The sequence below is a fragment of the Melanerpes formicivorus genome, unplaced genomic scaffold (genome assembly GCF_026170545.1).
Source record: "Melanerpes formicivorus ecotype bairdi unplaced genomic scaffold, bMelFor1.0.p_v2 SCAF_13, whole genome shotgun sequence".
NCBI lineage: Eukaryota > Metazoa > Chordata > Aves > Piciformes > Picidae > Melanerpes > Melanerpes formicivorus.
Window position 1 is genome coordinate 408,245 of NW_027142365.1, and position 16,200 is coordinate 424,444.

Consider the following 16,200-nt stretch of genomic DNA (forward strand, 5'->3'; position numbering starts at 1 on the left):
GTTACCTTACCAGAACTGACTGAGCTAATCAAGATAATCTTCAAGAAGACGAGGTCTGCAATGAGTGGTTACTCTGGCTGTCACAGCTCCTGCACAGAGGCAGTAAGAGAAAGGTCACTTCACAAGAGACCGGGATCCACGGGCAGCCACTGAGGTCCGGACCCACTGTGATTTTTACATGTCTGACATACAGGCAGGCAAAGAGAAAAACTGCTCTGCACAGAGCACCTCCTGCCACAAGCTGACACCCTGAGGATGAGGAAATAAAGCTGTACTTCTGCCTGCCTAAGCGGAAGAGGTGGGGATTGAATGGAATAGAACAAGGGGGTTCCTCCTGCCCCTCCTCCCACTCCCACTGCGGAACGCAGCACGTCCACTCCACACTCCTGGATGTTTGACATCCTCTCTGGAACAGCACAAATGTCCTTTGCATATGAGCAATCTCTGCAGCATCTGGATGTGTCAGACCTGCGGTACATGCAACCTGCAGACACGCAGCATGTCCAGCAGGTCCCCCGTGTGCCAGACTTGCCGCATGTTTGCTGTGCAGCACGTGTGGCAAGATACTCTCTGGGCTTGTCCTGTCAAAATTAAGAGTGGATTCCCACATCACCTCGCAGTGCATCGCCCACATGGCTGCCCAGCTTCACCTTTCAAGAGCCCCACTCCTGAAAAATAACAGCTCTTCCCTCCTAAAATGACAGCACCCCGATGCATATGGATGTGTGCTCCCACATGGAGGTGGCCAAGCCTTCTGCCTACATTTCACACTGAGGTGATTTTATATCATTAATTCTCTTAAACCTGAAGCTGCAATTTAAATTTAATCATTCCTATTTTGAAAAACTTTTGAGCAGAGGAAGCTACTCATGGCAGACTGAGGGAACTGTCAGAGAAGCCCCATGTAAGAGAAGTACAAAGTAGAGTCAGGATCCAGGATGAATCTCCTCCATGGTATTACAGTGAATTGGTTTGAAAATGAGCAGGGAAAGGTTTCTCAAAGGGGTCATTCTTTTACAGGCCCCTCTTGTCCTGGTGGAACTGCAGATTTTATCTTGCCTCTAGCCACCTCTTACCTCATGTCTGGACTGCCTTGTGGGAGTGGGGACAAGCACATAAGCTGTATGATGTCCTCCATGCACTCACATGGTTGTAAAGACAGAATCCGCTGTCTTGAGGGACTGTGAATCCGCTGTAGCATTGCTACAAACCCAGAAAGTAGGAGCAGGGTGCCTGCCACCAGCCGCAGGTCACCTCCAGAAGGCAGAATGGGTATCTGCTGAAGGGCCTTGCTGGTCCACACTGCAGACACATAGCCCTTCAGGAAGTTCTTCCTCCACTCTGCTCTATCAGCCTTATCCTGTTCCTGCACAGTCTGAGTGTGAGCAGAGCTCAGGCAGAGATCTCTGCTCGAGAACCGCACAGAATTAGGGGTGCTTACACTTTTATACCTTCCTCCAAGTTCTGGTGGGCTCAGACCTACCCAGAGCTCTGTAAAAAGGCAATGCCAACGCTCTCCTGTGTTTCACCAGCTTGTAGCATAAAGCCTCTTCTGAAGTATGCACACCATGGAAGCCAGAGAGAGCCTACCACGCTCTCAGGTTCCTGAGGACTATTCCTTCTCCCTTCCCATCACATCAGCCTTAGACAGGTCAGTCAGTAATGGCCCACAGATGCTCTTTGGCTGTCCTGCCCGGTCACTCTCGGCTCCTAGTCTACCGCATCGATGTGGGCATCTACCAGGGGCTTCCAGATGAGGCAGTTACAGACAGATAGGGACTGGAAAAGAGACATTCATTGTGCTCACCAAAACGAAAATAAAATAGAGGCCGAGTTCCTGCCGTGCTGGCTGCTCTCTCTCTAGCGGCCGCTTCCCGGATGTCACAGACACCAATGTTGGCAGTGCGGAGCATTCTTCTGGCAGCTCCTTCACTGTGCTGCAGTCTGCACCGCACCGCCGCAGCTCCATTCGCTGCTGTAACAAGTTGAAAAAAACTAATTAATTCAGGTCTAGTTTTGTTTCATCTGTTACAGCAAGGAATGGAGCTGCAGCCCCCATGCAGTAGAGCACACACGCACACACGCACAGACATCACGGGACGCTGGCAGGCCCAGGCGTGTTCCAGGCTGCCAACACGGGCCTCAGCTGCCAGCGAGGTGCAGCCAGGGCACTGCCGTCCCAGTGCAGGGCACTGCCTTCACACCTCCTTGATGCTCCTGAATGCCGGCACAGAACGCAAAGCTCTGCCCTACCCCACTGCCTCCAGTTCCAATGAGAGCCACGTCCGTTTCCAGGCTGGGCCTTAAGTGTCTCTGAAATACCTGTTGCCTTTTAAAAGTAAGATCCAAACCAACAAAGCTCATAAAGTCCTGCGGTCCTCCATCAAGCCAGATTACAACAAAGAAGCAAAAGACTAATTGGTCATGTATGGGATTGTTGAGATATTCATAGAGGCTTTCAAAAGGCCTTCTTGGAAAGGATTCATCTCTCCCTTCCTAGTGAGCAGGGACCTCAAGTCGCTCAGATGAGTAAAGTCTTAGAAGAATATCAAATTGCACTGTTTCAAGCCCTGTGCAGAAGGTAACACAACAAAACAAACAAAAAGTACATAGACAACAAAGACTCAAGCACAAAGAATAACTTTCTGGAGGCAAACCCTTTCCACAGTAGGAGTAGTATCTTCCACTATTACAAAATAATTTGTTAAGCCATCAGCTAAATGACTGAGCCTGGTGTGTGGACAAGAATACAGTGGACAATACTTCAGTGCTTTTCCTCTTCATCCTATTATCATCTTCCTCCACTCATCCATACCCCAGATCCCCAGTGCAGGACAGTCTGCAAAGTGGTAGAGTAGGAACCACTCATTCCATTTCCTCCCATCTTTAAAACATCATTAAATCAGCTTTATCCTGAGACACAGCCTCTTCAAATTACTGGATGGACCTCACTACAGGACTGGCTCAAAGCAATCCTCTGCTTCCTGTTACACTGCAAAACTTTTTCAGCGACACAACAGAGACCTTGAAAGACAAAACTCAGAAGCTTCTCCACCCTCTGTCTTTCATCATTACGTGCATGATGGATCCTCAGCAGTTTCAGCCAAGCATACAGTTTGACCAGGAGACTATGAGCTCTCTGGAGAAAAAGTTGCTATTTTCTTGTATGAAGGAGAAAAAGCTACAACTAACTACAAACAAAATCCAGCACCAACCACACCACTGCCTTGAGAATCATTGTGAGGTAAAAGCTTCTCCATAACTCAGTAAGCCTAAGTCTCATGGGAACATGCTATGGAGACTGTTGAATGCCTGACAGGCTGGTCAGACATTTAACAACTGCACCCCAGCTACTGTAGTTGAGTCGATTTGTTTCATTCTCTAATGGTCTCCAATGGTTGGAAAATGTCATGGACACCCTCAATGCAGGCTGTATTACTTCAGAAAACATAGGTGTCTGCAAGACTGATCTCTTTTGTGGAGTTCCCACCAGTGGCGCACAGCTAGGGCAGCAAATAGCTGCAGAGCTAGCTAATAGAGAGCTGAAGAAAAGAAACCAGAGCAGTGCCTCCTCATGTGAGCAGTTCAAATAGAAAACCATCAGCTCCTCCAGCAAGGCAAGATTTTGCAAGGAAGGAGAAAGATAGTTCCAGGCCCTCAATAAAAGCAGAGCCCAGAGGACGCCAAGCCCACAAGGAACTGCCAAAGGGAGAGTGAAATGCCATGAGTGTGTGGGCACACTCCTGTGAGGCTGGCACAAACTGGAGGCTCACAGCAATCCACACAACTATGTGTTGGACTTCACAACTCAGTGCCTCAGAAGAATTCATATATAACGTAATTTCAAGGAAACAGTATGTTATTAAATTGAGATTGAGGGGGTTTTGCACCTTCTGGGCAAGTTCATGTAACCCATCCCCCTCTACACCGAGCCCAGGCACGCATCAGTCGCTTGTGTTCTAGGACAAGCTGAGCTCTAGGGATGCTGCTGACCTCTCCAGCATCTTCAGAAGGGAGTTTTGGACAGAAAACCTGGAAATGGAAGAAGGTACAAACCCCAAGGTTCTCTTCCACTCTTGTGTATAGTTGTGATCAGAAAGCTTTCCTTGGCTGAGGTCTCCAGGAGTTAGGACATGAGAACTTCATCACACCTAACAAATGCCTCTCTACTGAGTTTAGGCTGACTTGGTTTTCCACCAGTGACTCCCAAACCCACAGCAGCATGTGCAAAAAATGTACACACACATCAAAGCAGACATATATAAAAATAGACAGGAAAGAGATGGGATAAACTGTTTCTGCATAACAATAGCTCTGCTTCTGCCACGGGTACTTCAGAGAGGTGGCTGTTTACTGCGCAGCTATCAGTACACTGACATCTTCATACAACACGAGCACAGGTACACGTACCAGGAGGTTGTGGCAGGTAGGCCCCAATTAATTTTGATCTCTTCTTTTCATATCCCTTCTGTGTGATGTCACCTGACAAAAGAAGAAAGGGAAAATCAGTAAGACGTGGATAAAGACAGCTCCTGGCTGCTTAATGGCAGCACCATCAGCCCAGCCACAGTTTGCTTGTCTTGACAGTTACAATGAACAAATGAAAAGCACAGGATGATGATTCCACCCAGAAAAGACTCATTTGTGCCAGAGCCATTCTGACAAGCAAATACCCAGCCCTGGTTTATTCCAGAACCCAAGTCCAGTGGCACAGAGCTTTAAAACCCTTTTGAGATGCTGTCACATGAGCTCTCAAAAGCTACAACGACCTTCATTAGGTTAATAAACAATGGATTGTACAGAATGTGTGGGCCTGTGATGGCTGGCAAAACACATCACTGATTAGCATTTGCTATCATTAATGGGATTTTCCTAATCAAGCATGGAAGGCACAAAAGACTTGAAACTGCTGCTGCATCATTTCTGCAATATAAATATTTTAGCTGATTTCCAAGCAGTACTGAGAGGAACAAAATCATACCAAAACAAATCCACCACCGAAATCCACTAGAACACAACAGCACAAAGACTTTCTCTGACTTTCCAATTAAATATAAAAAAAAAAAAAAAAAAAAAAAAAAGGTGGGGAGAAGAATGCTTCAATCTCTTCAGTTCATGTGACTCCTCCTGGTGTCTGCAGTTTCCTCTGGAAACTTTGGGAATTTTTCCTTCAAGGTACGGTTTTAAAAACACACTGTAAAAGTTTCCTAACAGCAAGTGCTGGATCAGCAGGTATGTGGAACACAGCAGACTGTTAGTCTGGTCAGGGAATAGAATTAGAATTAGAATTAGAATTAGAATTAGAATTAGAATTAGAATTAGAATTAGAATTAGAATTAGAATTAGAATTAGAATTAGAATTAGAATTAGAATTAGAATTGACCTGACCAGACCGGACCAGGTTGGAAGAGGCCTTTGAGATCATCGAGTCCAACCTATCACCCAACACCATCTGACCAACTAAACCATGGCACCAAGTGCCTCACCCAGTCTCCTCCTAAACACCTCCAGTGATAGTGACTCCACCACCTCCCTGGGCAGTACATCCCAATGGCCAATTACTCTTTCTGTGAAGAATTTCTTCCTAACATCCAGCCTAAACCTCCCATGGCACAGCTTGAGACTGTGTCTTCTTGTTCTGGTGCTGTTGCCTGGGAGAAGAGACCAACCCCCACCTGGCTACAACCTCCCTGCAGGGAGTTGGAGAGAGCAAGAAGGTCTCCCCTGAGCCTCCTCTTCTCCACGCTAAACAACCCCAGCTCCCTCAGCCTCTCCTCACAGGACTGTGCTCCAGCACAAGTTTAGGACAGCTTTGGCACTGAAGCTGTGATTCAGTTCTGGCTCTGGAGCTCTGGATCTACCTTTAATGGTTAAGAAACTTATTTAAATATAACTCAGACATCCAGATTCTTCTTTCCCACAGTGTGAGCAGGGATACAGACACATCTCTGCATGTATTACATTAGGCTACTCTGAATGATACCCAGGGTCTCCAGTTACAGGAGTTTTGAACTAGGAGCACACTACCTGCCCTTCAGTAAGGACCTCTGCTGCTGTGGGACTCATCATACAGGGCAACTTCAGTCACAAGACTGGATTTGTATGCTTGTGAAAGGTGGAGGGTCTAGGAGGGCAAAAGCCACAAAAAGAAGCAGAGCTATGGCACTAATGTCCAGGTAGATACAGCAACCCATGCCTGTTCACACCCTTCCATCCCCATGTTCAACCTTCACCTTATAAGACCATTTGCCAAGAGAACCACATCCACATTTCAACCCTACCCACCCTGGTAAATGGATGCTAGATCAGCATCAGCCTATAGACAGAGCTTCAGAGCTTCCTGTGGGCTGCTCCAAAATCAGTAACTACACAAAAACACCTTCAAACATTCCTTTTCTTGGGGATGGTTCCAACAAGTGTTAAGGAGGCAAAATTCTCCAAGACTCTCTGCCAGTGTCCTGAGCCAACCTCTTGCTCCCGACTAAAACCAGGGCTTAAAATAACACCTGCCCTCTTCAGCAGCACCTCTCCAAGTGCTTCACAAAGGATCCAGCTAAAGTAGCTGTACTTTTAAATGAGGGCAGGCAGCGTGAAGCACTTCAAATGATAACCACCCCCTATCTACCCAGGGAAGAAGTGGCAGACTTGGCAAGAGGGCCTAAGCCTTTAAATTTCAAACCCACTGACTCTTCAAGCACATTCCTTCCACTCTGTCCTGCTCCATTACTCCTCAGCTTCATCCCACAGAATGTCCCCAGGCCATCCTCCTTCTCACTTCCTTTCCTCTAGACTGCATTCACTTCACTGCAGCCAGGGATTGCAGCCTCCAGTTTGCATCAGCATTCTGAGGCTTCTTCCCTCTGGACGTGTTGCTCTTTTCCTCCTCACCTCCACTGGTGATCTGGCAGTTTTCCACCATCAGGGGAACTTAGATGTGTACCCTGGAGAGTCAGCAGGGGAGCACAAAGCACAAGCATGAGAGATCTGAGCTCAGCAAACAGTGAGCAAATCTCACCCTTATTTTCTTTCCTGTCCTTGTTTAAAATTGACTGTCTAGGGCTGCTGACCAGCAGACACACAGTACACTGATCACCTTGCCACAAAAACAGTTCAGCTCTTGTTTCTAGTCTTCCAGAGCCCCTTCAGGCACAAGAGGGTAAATGCCTCTTCTGCAATGCAATGGGCAACACCCATTGCAGACCACCCAATTCCCCAAAAAAGAAGGCTGTCTGCCCAAGCTGAGTCCAGGACCAGGGCTCTGGCACTCTGCAATCCTACTCCCATCTCTTTGTTTGTGTTTTGTGCCCAAGCTGCAGATGGCAACGCTCTCCTACATCAGTGCCCACAGACAAGAAGCATTTTGTGCCTATATTTAGCAAAGCCACACTGTAGCATAAGCTCAGTCGACTGTGCTCACCACAACTGCTACTGTTTGCAGGAAAGCCTCCAGTTCCTTGGAACATTTGCTCTGGCTTTGTCTTTCCTTCAGCACTGCTGGGTTTCTTTAGAAAGGTGATGCAAAGCTGGGGGAGGCAGGTCAGAGCACACACAGCACACACACTCCTCACAAACACGGGAGGAACTCCAGGTAATGAGAGCTCCTTGGGATACTCCACACTGAGTAAGGCATTTTGAGGAGTAAAAAACTGCCTGCAAATGCTGAAATGGTTGCCATTGTCCTGTCCCCTTTCCTGGTCCCTCTGTGAGTCAGCTCCACCCATTTGTACATCACACTGTAGGCCGACCACAGAATTTCATCTTAAAATGTAAATAATAACAAGGCACATTTTATGTAACCAGCAAAATATTAACCTTTCAGCTTTTTGGTGGTGGAAGGCTTCAAGTCATTGAAGTATAAAAGTTATTTTTCAACTGCAGTATGAATTAGCTGATCTATCATCCCCCCCCTGACGACATGTCCTGATGGACATCTCCACAGTATATGCAGTAAATGTATTCAAGAAAAACTCAATTAGATTACACAGGGCAAAGAAACACCAAATCAAACCAAATTTATGGAAACATTTTCCTAAATCCTTCTTTTTTTTTTTTTTGGTGGAAGAGGCCAGCACCTCTCACTGATGTCTTAAGACACAGCACAGGTGAAAAGCTAATGACAGTACCAGGGCCTACAAACACCTTCTCCAGTCCAGAGAAAGCTCAGTTCCGTGTTCAGCAGCCTGGCACCCTGACTGATGCTGCTGGTTTTTAATACCCATGGATGTTTGGAAATGGAATTTCAGAGTGGGATCTTGAATTAGTTCAGGACACTTATGGAAAAACCCACCCTGGGAAACAATGCAATCAATAACTCTTCTGAAACACTGGCTACCAGCAAGCTCCCAGTGAGTGCCTTTGCCCAGATTTTCTGCCCTCTGAAGATCCAATTTTCTGTATGAGTTGTTTATTGGTGATGACTCAAATTCGGTGTCAGCATCTTGGCAAGAGGGATTTGAATGAAACAAAGCTCCTCATGAAGAGAGCTGTGACTCATTTGCTTCTCCCACTCATGATGCAGACAGTCTCCCTGTCTGGTCCCCAAAATACGCCAAGAGACAAAGGATTTCGTTTGGGATGATGCACATGCAGAGCTATCAAAGCTGCACAAATATCTCATGCAACACGAACACAAAATATGCATCAGGAGACTTTTTCCTTTGCAAGGCCTTTTCAAAAAGATGTTTGACCTTGCAAGCATCTTAGAAACCTACTCAGAATTATGACAGAGAAACCAATGCAAACCATGGCACTGGGTAGAAAATCCATGGGATCCCACACCTTCACTGCACAGAGTACCATCAACTGCAGCACTGCCCAAGAGCCTTTCAGGGGAGCACGCTGCAGCCTAAAGCATTCAATGATCATTTTACCCACAGATACTGAATTATCTTCTTTCCCCAGGGATACATTTTGTTCCTGTATGTTGCAAGCGAAGCAGAAAATGGCTGAATTTCAATGATAGATAAGGAAGAGTGCTCCATGTGTACTTTACAGCTTATAATGTTTTCTAAAGAGGCTTTTAATACAGGAAAAAAAAACCACATTTCAATAGATGATGCTATTAACAGATAAGGTAAACTGTATCATCACTGCTAAACACCAGGCACAAGGGCTTTTGAATTTGGAAAGTTTTCTTGTGCAAAATGAATACTTTCTGCCCATTTTTCTTGATAGAGAAATTAAATACCTAATTAAATATCTGAGTGCAAGTTCCTAGTCTGAATTGAAATCCTACAGTTTTGAACACGTGAGCAGAAGATCATTTCACACAGAAGACATCTCTCAGTATCTCCCCCTCAAATCCCCCTTAACGAGTTTCCCCACTTACTTTCAGGTCCCAAAGTCTTCAGCACATTCTTTCAACACCCAAAATACTCCTGGGCTTCTAATGGGAAAAAAAAAAAGCAAGCAGACTCCCCTGAGGAGCCCCCTGAACACCTAACTGAAGCCAGGGGAAGCGCTGCTGGGGACTTTCTGGCTCGGACGTCGCACCAGTGGTGGCTGCCAGCAGCCTGGCTGCAGGCCAGGCCCCGGCGTGCAGAGTGCCCACGGAACGGTGTGGTCCTGGGGCACCCCCAACTCCCCCAGAGCCCAGCATCTGCACACCACTGCTTTTATGGCCTGGATTATGCTAAAGTAAACAGAGACTGGCTGAAGAGGGAAGGTTTCCATGCCCAGTGTCAGGAGTTTAGTTCATTATTTAAAGCTTTAACGAACGCTTTACATGATGAAAGCAGTCCTTGCCATTTTTGGAATTTCATGTCTGTTAGGACCCTTCCTAACGTTGTTTTCCTTCCTTTATGGCTTTATAAGGCTTATAGGGCACCCTGGAAGTGTACATCCTTTCTGCAGCAGCTGGAAGCTCATCTTTCATCTCTCCACTTGCTTTCCTGTTGCCTATGTGGCATTTGCCTGTTGGAGTTCTCCCTCTCCCTGACACAAAGCGTGCAGTCAGATCTTGCTCAAGATAAAAATAAAACACAGTTCTGAAAAGTCTGCCTAAGGAAACATGCCTGATAAATGTTATTTAATAGACAGCCTTTATATCTCGAGTCAGAAATGTTCCCTAAAGAAAAATAATTACAGCAGTAATTCCACTTATTGCTTAGAATGTGCAGTTCAGAGCAAAGCAGACATTTCCATAAGCACTGTGTACTGCAAATTTGTGTCCCTATTTTTTCCCAGCCCTGAATATGTCTTGGGAAAAAAACCAAAAACCAAAACCCACATAAGCAAGAGAAGAAGGAATCCTAAAGGAGGAACATATAATATATGTATGAAACAAAATCTGGAAGACTTAACCTGAATCAGCCTGTAAGCATGTTTGGTCCTCTGGGCAGAAGAACACATGCAGGCTTTCCAATAGCAAAAACCTGCAATATCTGAAATGGAGACATTGGCTAAGAAGATTTCTTGTTTTGCCATTGTTCTAGGAACCAGGCTACGAAAATAGCTCCCCTGCTTGTGATCCTGGAGTTTAGCTATTTGGGGTTTTTCCCATTACTTTGGTGCTTACTAAGTCTAACCAAAAAAGTCCAAATGCATTAATCTGCTTGGCAGAAAATGCAAACCTTCTAAATCCACCATCCATAAATTTGCTTCCATTGTTTTCATGCACCACACTGTAACTGGAGAGCTCTTCCTAGCTTCCAGCTCAGAACAGAAATCTGGAACTCCTGTTCTCTTATGATAGGGAAAAGGAAAAAAAACCAGGTTGTGTTTAAGATTATTTATACTAGTCAGTGATAGAAGTGTTTTAGTACTGCCTAAAATCATTTTATTTGACCCTAATGTGAGTTGAAGACATGATGTTGATTTTTAAAGTAGCTATTTAGAGCAGAGGGACTATAGGATTAGGATGCCAAAATGGCCCAGTCTCTTCCCACGGTTTTTGTAAAAATAGGATTTCTTCCGGGCAAAAAACCCTTCATGCAAATGCAAATCTCCACACACTCTGACAGCTGGATGCAAAAGGCAGAACAGCCCACACTGCTTACCTACCGCGGGGAAGCCAGAGCAGGAATCCTCCTTTTCAAACAATTAGAAGACTGCTAATGGCTGTGGGGGAACACCGGGAGCTGTAGGCCCTGTGAAGAGGGACTTGCACTACCATAATGACTGTGCCGAGTGGCCAGAAAGGCTTTAAAAATCCATCAGTGGGGCGGTCTCTGAGCTCAGAAGGCTGCTCCAGCATTTCAGCACCGCAAGGTTTGTTACCTGACACATTTGATTTGGAGGAATTTAAAAAACAAGGTAAGGAAGGGAATGTGTCTTTCCTCCACGCCAATATCCACATTCTTCTCTTGACGTGGCAGTGCTCAATTCACCGATCCAGACAAGAAGTTACTTCTGGATACTTTGAGCTCAGAGCCCTCAACCACAGCTCAGCCACCTGCATTCGAAAATCACAGAGCCATGCATTTGTATTTCCAGCTGCTGAGAGGCAGTGCTGCCTTAAGCTTCGAGGGCTCAAGCCTCGTTAAGGTCAACCACGTTATGGGATGCTCAAGGAAGCCTCGGGATGCCGACAGATTCTTATAAGCAATTCTCCCAACAACTTAACCCACACCCTTGCTGCCACCTCTGTTCCGGTTCCCAGGAACTCTGATCTTTTGTCGAGGTCCCAAACAACAGCAGACCCACTTGAGCTTTTCCAGTAGAATGTATAAAAACTAATTACTTTTAACAGCATACAGAAAGGAATGGCCTCTTCAGGCAGCCAGCAGAACACCCTGCTATGCAAGCACAGCAGATCAAAGTGAACCACCTCCCTCTGAGTGATGAGCACTCCAGCAACATTAAGCAGTTGCTTACAGCTTCTCTGTCTCAGCAGATTTTTAACTCTTCCCTGCAAAACTGAGCCATTGAGAGGTCCCTTCTTAAAATGCTCTCTGAAGGATGGTTATTGATAGGTTTACATAAGCAGTGAAATGTTGCTTCAAATCTCCCCTGGAGGAGAAAGGGAGTTTTAAGTGCCCTAATGTGTGTTAAATGAAGGCATCTTCTCCAGCTGTATTTTGCAATCCAGGCTGGCAATGGTCTAAAGCAGACAGTAACTCACCTACACCTCCAAAATTAAGTGTTTCCTCTCCGCTTTCAGTTATGTTCTTGCTAAGGTGGCGGTGATGGGCTTAATGTTATTTTACCTGGGAATACAAACCTCACTAGGCACAACAGCACCTAACAACTTAGACTGGCAGACCTCCCACATGAAGAAAGGCTGGGAGTGCTGCATTTGTTCAGCCTTGAGAAGAAAAGGGAAGACCTTATTACCATGGAGCAGTGCACAAAGGGTGGCTGCCAAGAGGATGGAGTGTTTATGAAGCACTGCAGGTATGTATCCCTTTACTCAAGGCTGACTCAGATTCTACTCTCCAGTGCCTATAAAATAACTCAGAAGGAAAAACAGTTGCACACTTTCAACTACCTCCAGACACAATCAATGTCCCTGTTCTCCACAGCTTTCACAATATCTGACAATTCCATTTTTCCCCTGCTCTAGCGCTTCTGAAGGCTCCTAAAGGTCCAGGACATTATTACAGACCTAATGTGACAGATGACAGTGATGTTAGCACACAGCAGCTGTTCTCATAGGAGGGATTGGCCTGCAGTGCCTGTGAAACACAGCAGGCAGAAACCAGCAAGTTCCAGCTAGGTTCAAGGCACTTGCTTCTGTGGAGCTGGAAAATCACATCTCCATACTCTCGTCCTTCTTACTCCTCTCCATTTCCAATTTACAACTAGTCTTGATCAAGACACAGAAATCTGCCACGGTAAGCCAGATGTGCAAACATTTTCTAGTCTTCCTCAGTTCTGATTCATGATTTATTGCATATAGTGATGAGTTTATTCTGCAGTTTCTGTAGCCTTTTCCCTCAGATTTCAAATCTAGTACTTCAAAGCACAAAGAAGCCACTGCTTTCACATCCCCACATTACTTAATTTCTCTTTAAAAAAGGAAGCTGGAATTAAATTAGAGGTATCCCTAACAGAAGGAAGCAAACTTTTTCTGAGCAGTCTTCATTTTCACCTCCACTAGAAGCCAAAACTAGTGATACCTTTCTAGCAGGCAGGTGCTAGCAAAGGTCACTGCCCATGATGATAAAGCTCAGCACTTGAGTTTGGCTTTCAGGAAGGAGCCAGTGGCTTGGAAGCAGCAGTTTTGCAGACAGCCCACGAGTGCTTGTTTGCGCCAGTAAGTCCAAGCAGATACTGTTCTGCTCTTGTTCTTCCCTTGCCATGAGTCGACACAAAGCTAATTATTATTGCAAATGTTTCTTAATTCACTGTTTTGCAGGAATTCCCATTGTGTCTTGCTTCATTTTGTGAACAGTAGGGGAATTAGCAAATGTGCCAGCCTGAGGACCAGAGAGCACCAATGACAGCCCTGACAAAAGCCATCAGTCCACTTGCTTTTACAGTTACAACACAGCTCTGCTTCAGAAGTGACCATACAGATTACTCAATGCGCAGCAGAGCCACAAGAGACTTCATGTAATACATTCAGTAAGTCCTAGCTGGGACACAGGGCCAGCAGAGCCTGGAGAGCTAGCCATTTTCAAAGGCAGGATTTATAGCCTCCTGTCAGTGCTTTGTGCATATTCACCCTTCAGCACAAGGCAGACTGCACACAGCCTGGTTCAGACAGAAATGCATATGACCAACACACATGCAGCAGCTCTCAGCCTTCAAACCCGCACACTGAAATCCAAGATCCTCTGTCCTTCACCTCTGCTGGTGGCCCACATAAGGCTTGCCAAGTACTCAGTAATCCTGAAACACCAAGCACAAGACATGCTTCTATTTTCTTGTGCTTATTTCTTATCCAGAATTGGTATTTCCCTCATTCCTCTCCTCCTTCCAGGGGACCCTGTAAGGCTGTGTCATCTTCATTTCTATAGTCCAGACATTGAGAGGACAAGTAGAGTCAGATGCTGCCTTTGTGCCTTACAGAAGATGAGCATTGCCCTTTGCCATTTCTCTAATGAGGCCAAGCTTTGGGAGTCTGAAGTGGGAGATATTAATTCGTACGGGTTTCATGAATTCTTATGAAGAGTGTGAGGAACTCAGGAATGGTCACACTGGATCCTGCCCAGCATCAGAAACACAGGAAGGGTCACAATGGCTCACATTGGAAACGCTCTTTCATGTTTTCAGCATTTACAGCTACTTAAAGGACAGAGTAAGGTAAAAAGTTTGAATCCGAAAATGTAAGTAATCTCTCCTCCTCCTCCCAGTGTCACTCGACCAAAAGCTGTTAGGGACTCACCTAAACCTTCTGGGATTTGTTGCTACAGCTCAGAGCACCTGCTGCTGCCCAAATAAAACTGGAATTTCATTTTGAATCTTGCTGGAAGTCTTGGCCTTGATAACTTTCAATGAAGAATTAATTCCACAATGTAATTAACTTGGTGTGAATTTGCCAACTTTTAAGTTAATTAAACATCCCTCTGCCACAAAAAGTTCATGACATACCTTCTCTGCAGCATTCATTATGTGACACACTTTTGCCAGCTCTTCCACATTTGGCTTCTTGCAAATTAATTAATTTCAGACTTTCAGCAGACTTCAGACAGATTTTTTCCCAGGCTGTTCATCATCCTCACCCCACCATCAAGCAGGCCAGTTCCACACGGGTAAGGTGAGGCAGTGGATACTGCCTGATGCTCCAGCCTGGGGGTTCCTGGGACACAGCTCCCAGCCACGAGCAGCACTGTCCCCTTATCCTGAGTAGCAACATGTGTCCACACCTCTCTCCTTCACACCTCTCTTCTGACCTGTGTCCAGCTAAAAAGCTCTAATAACCCTTGTGCTCCAAAGCAGAGAATAGCTACATTTAACTGAGAAAACTTGACAGAGCTGATTTCATAGCGAGGGATGGAGCTAGAGAGAGCAGGGTAGCTATCCAAAACTGGCCAACACCACCTCTTCTCCCTGGTAACTAGCAATTTATTTCTTATTTAAGAAGTTGGAAGAAACCGTCCCAGAACAGTTTCCATTTAAATCCAAAAAGCAATGCAGCCAAGCCTCTACACACAAGATATGTGCTGGTTTCTTTAGACACTGCTGCTCCTGCACAGGGGCTCTGTAGGGATCTTTACCCTAAGTGAAGGGGCACAAACAGCAAGGACACAGGGGCTAAACTTTTGAAAGTCATACACTGAGCACAGTGGGTTTAGCAGGCAAAGCTCTTGCCTGCCAGAAGAGCTTCTGGAAAGGAAACAGCTCCTGGGAACAAAGAGATATGTCTTTTTGTTGAATTGTGTTGACTTACAAAACTGAGACTGACTGTTTCAGAACAAGTGTTTAGTGCTGACCTGTTCTGTAGTTTCAGGGGCACTGTCAGAGCCCTATCAGGTCACTCCGAGCCTAGAAGAGCACTTTTCTCTGCAGCTTCTAAGTACCACTGTCACATAAATAATGCGCAACAGCAAACGGCACACTTGTACTCTCAGTATGAAAAAACACTTGCTCTGAGTTCTAGAGCTCAGGCTGTGTAACCATTTTTGTTCTTTAACCCCTGCCAGCTGTGTCACACATTTTTGCAAAGTCAGGCAAAGCATAATGGTTCACTTCAGAGGCACACTCTACATACACATGCATGAAGACAAAAAGCAGCTCAGCTAATCTGTGTTTTGGTCACCTAATCCAAAAGGTGACTCTCTTTAGGACCACACCAGAGTGCACCCACAGCCTTACTGAGGCCTCTCTTCTTGACCTACAAGAATGGCACTGATGTCTTTTATCTCTACATTTGCCAAGCCACTGCTGCAGCCACCCCTGGGTCACAGCAATGTACTAGGGGTTACACAGGAGCTGGACTTCCACATGCAAACCTGCAGGCAAGGCGCTGCTTTCAACCCTGACCTTTCCACATGAAGCTGAACCTGTGATCTGACAGCCTTGTGTGACTCCTCCTCCCCTTCATCTGTGCTCCCACAGCAGAAACACCAGCAGTTCTTTCTCCCCACACAGTGATGGATTCATTCACCTGGTATTGCTCCCATGCAGTGTGTTTGCACAGGGTCCTGCATATCTAACTGTTAAACCCTAGAAAGAGCCTTGGGTTAGCAGGCTGCCCCTGGCTACCCCTCCAATGCAGGACAAACAGAATCTGGTCACACTTTTGCTGCAGCCTCCTGCAAAGCTATGGGCAGCACTGGGTAGTTAATGAGAGCAGAGAACAACCTAACAGTGGGA

General features: G+C 45.9%; 1 protein-coding gene across 5 annotated transcripts in view; it reads right to left on the reverse strand.

Annotated features, from left to right (window-relative positions):
* Nucleotides 1-16,200, reverse strand: part of DIP2C (disco interacting protein 2 homolog C) — a 223,146-nt gene that overhangs the window by 96,769 nt on the left and 110,177 nt on the right. For 3 of the 5 annotated variants that reach the window (XM_068145741.1, XM_068145742.1, XM_068145740.1), the window contains exons 2-3: nt 4,411-4,482; nt 1,808-1,975 (exon numbers count right to left, since the gene is read on the reverse strand). In XM_068145741.1, the coding sequence (XP_068001842.1) occupies nt 1,808-1,975; nt 4,411-4,482 (240 nt within the window). The remainder of the gene's footprint in view (nt 1-1,807; nt 1,976-4,410; nt 4,483-16,200) is intronic. The other 2 variants (XM_068145744.1, XM_068145745.1) reach the window with 1 other exon arrangement.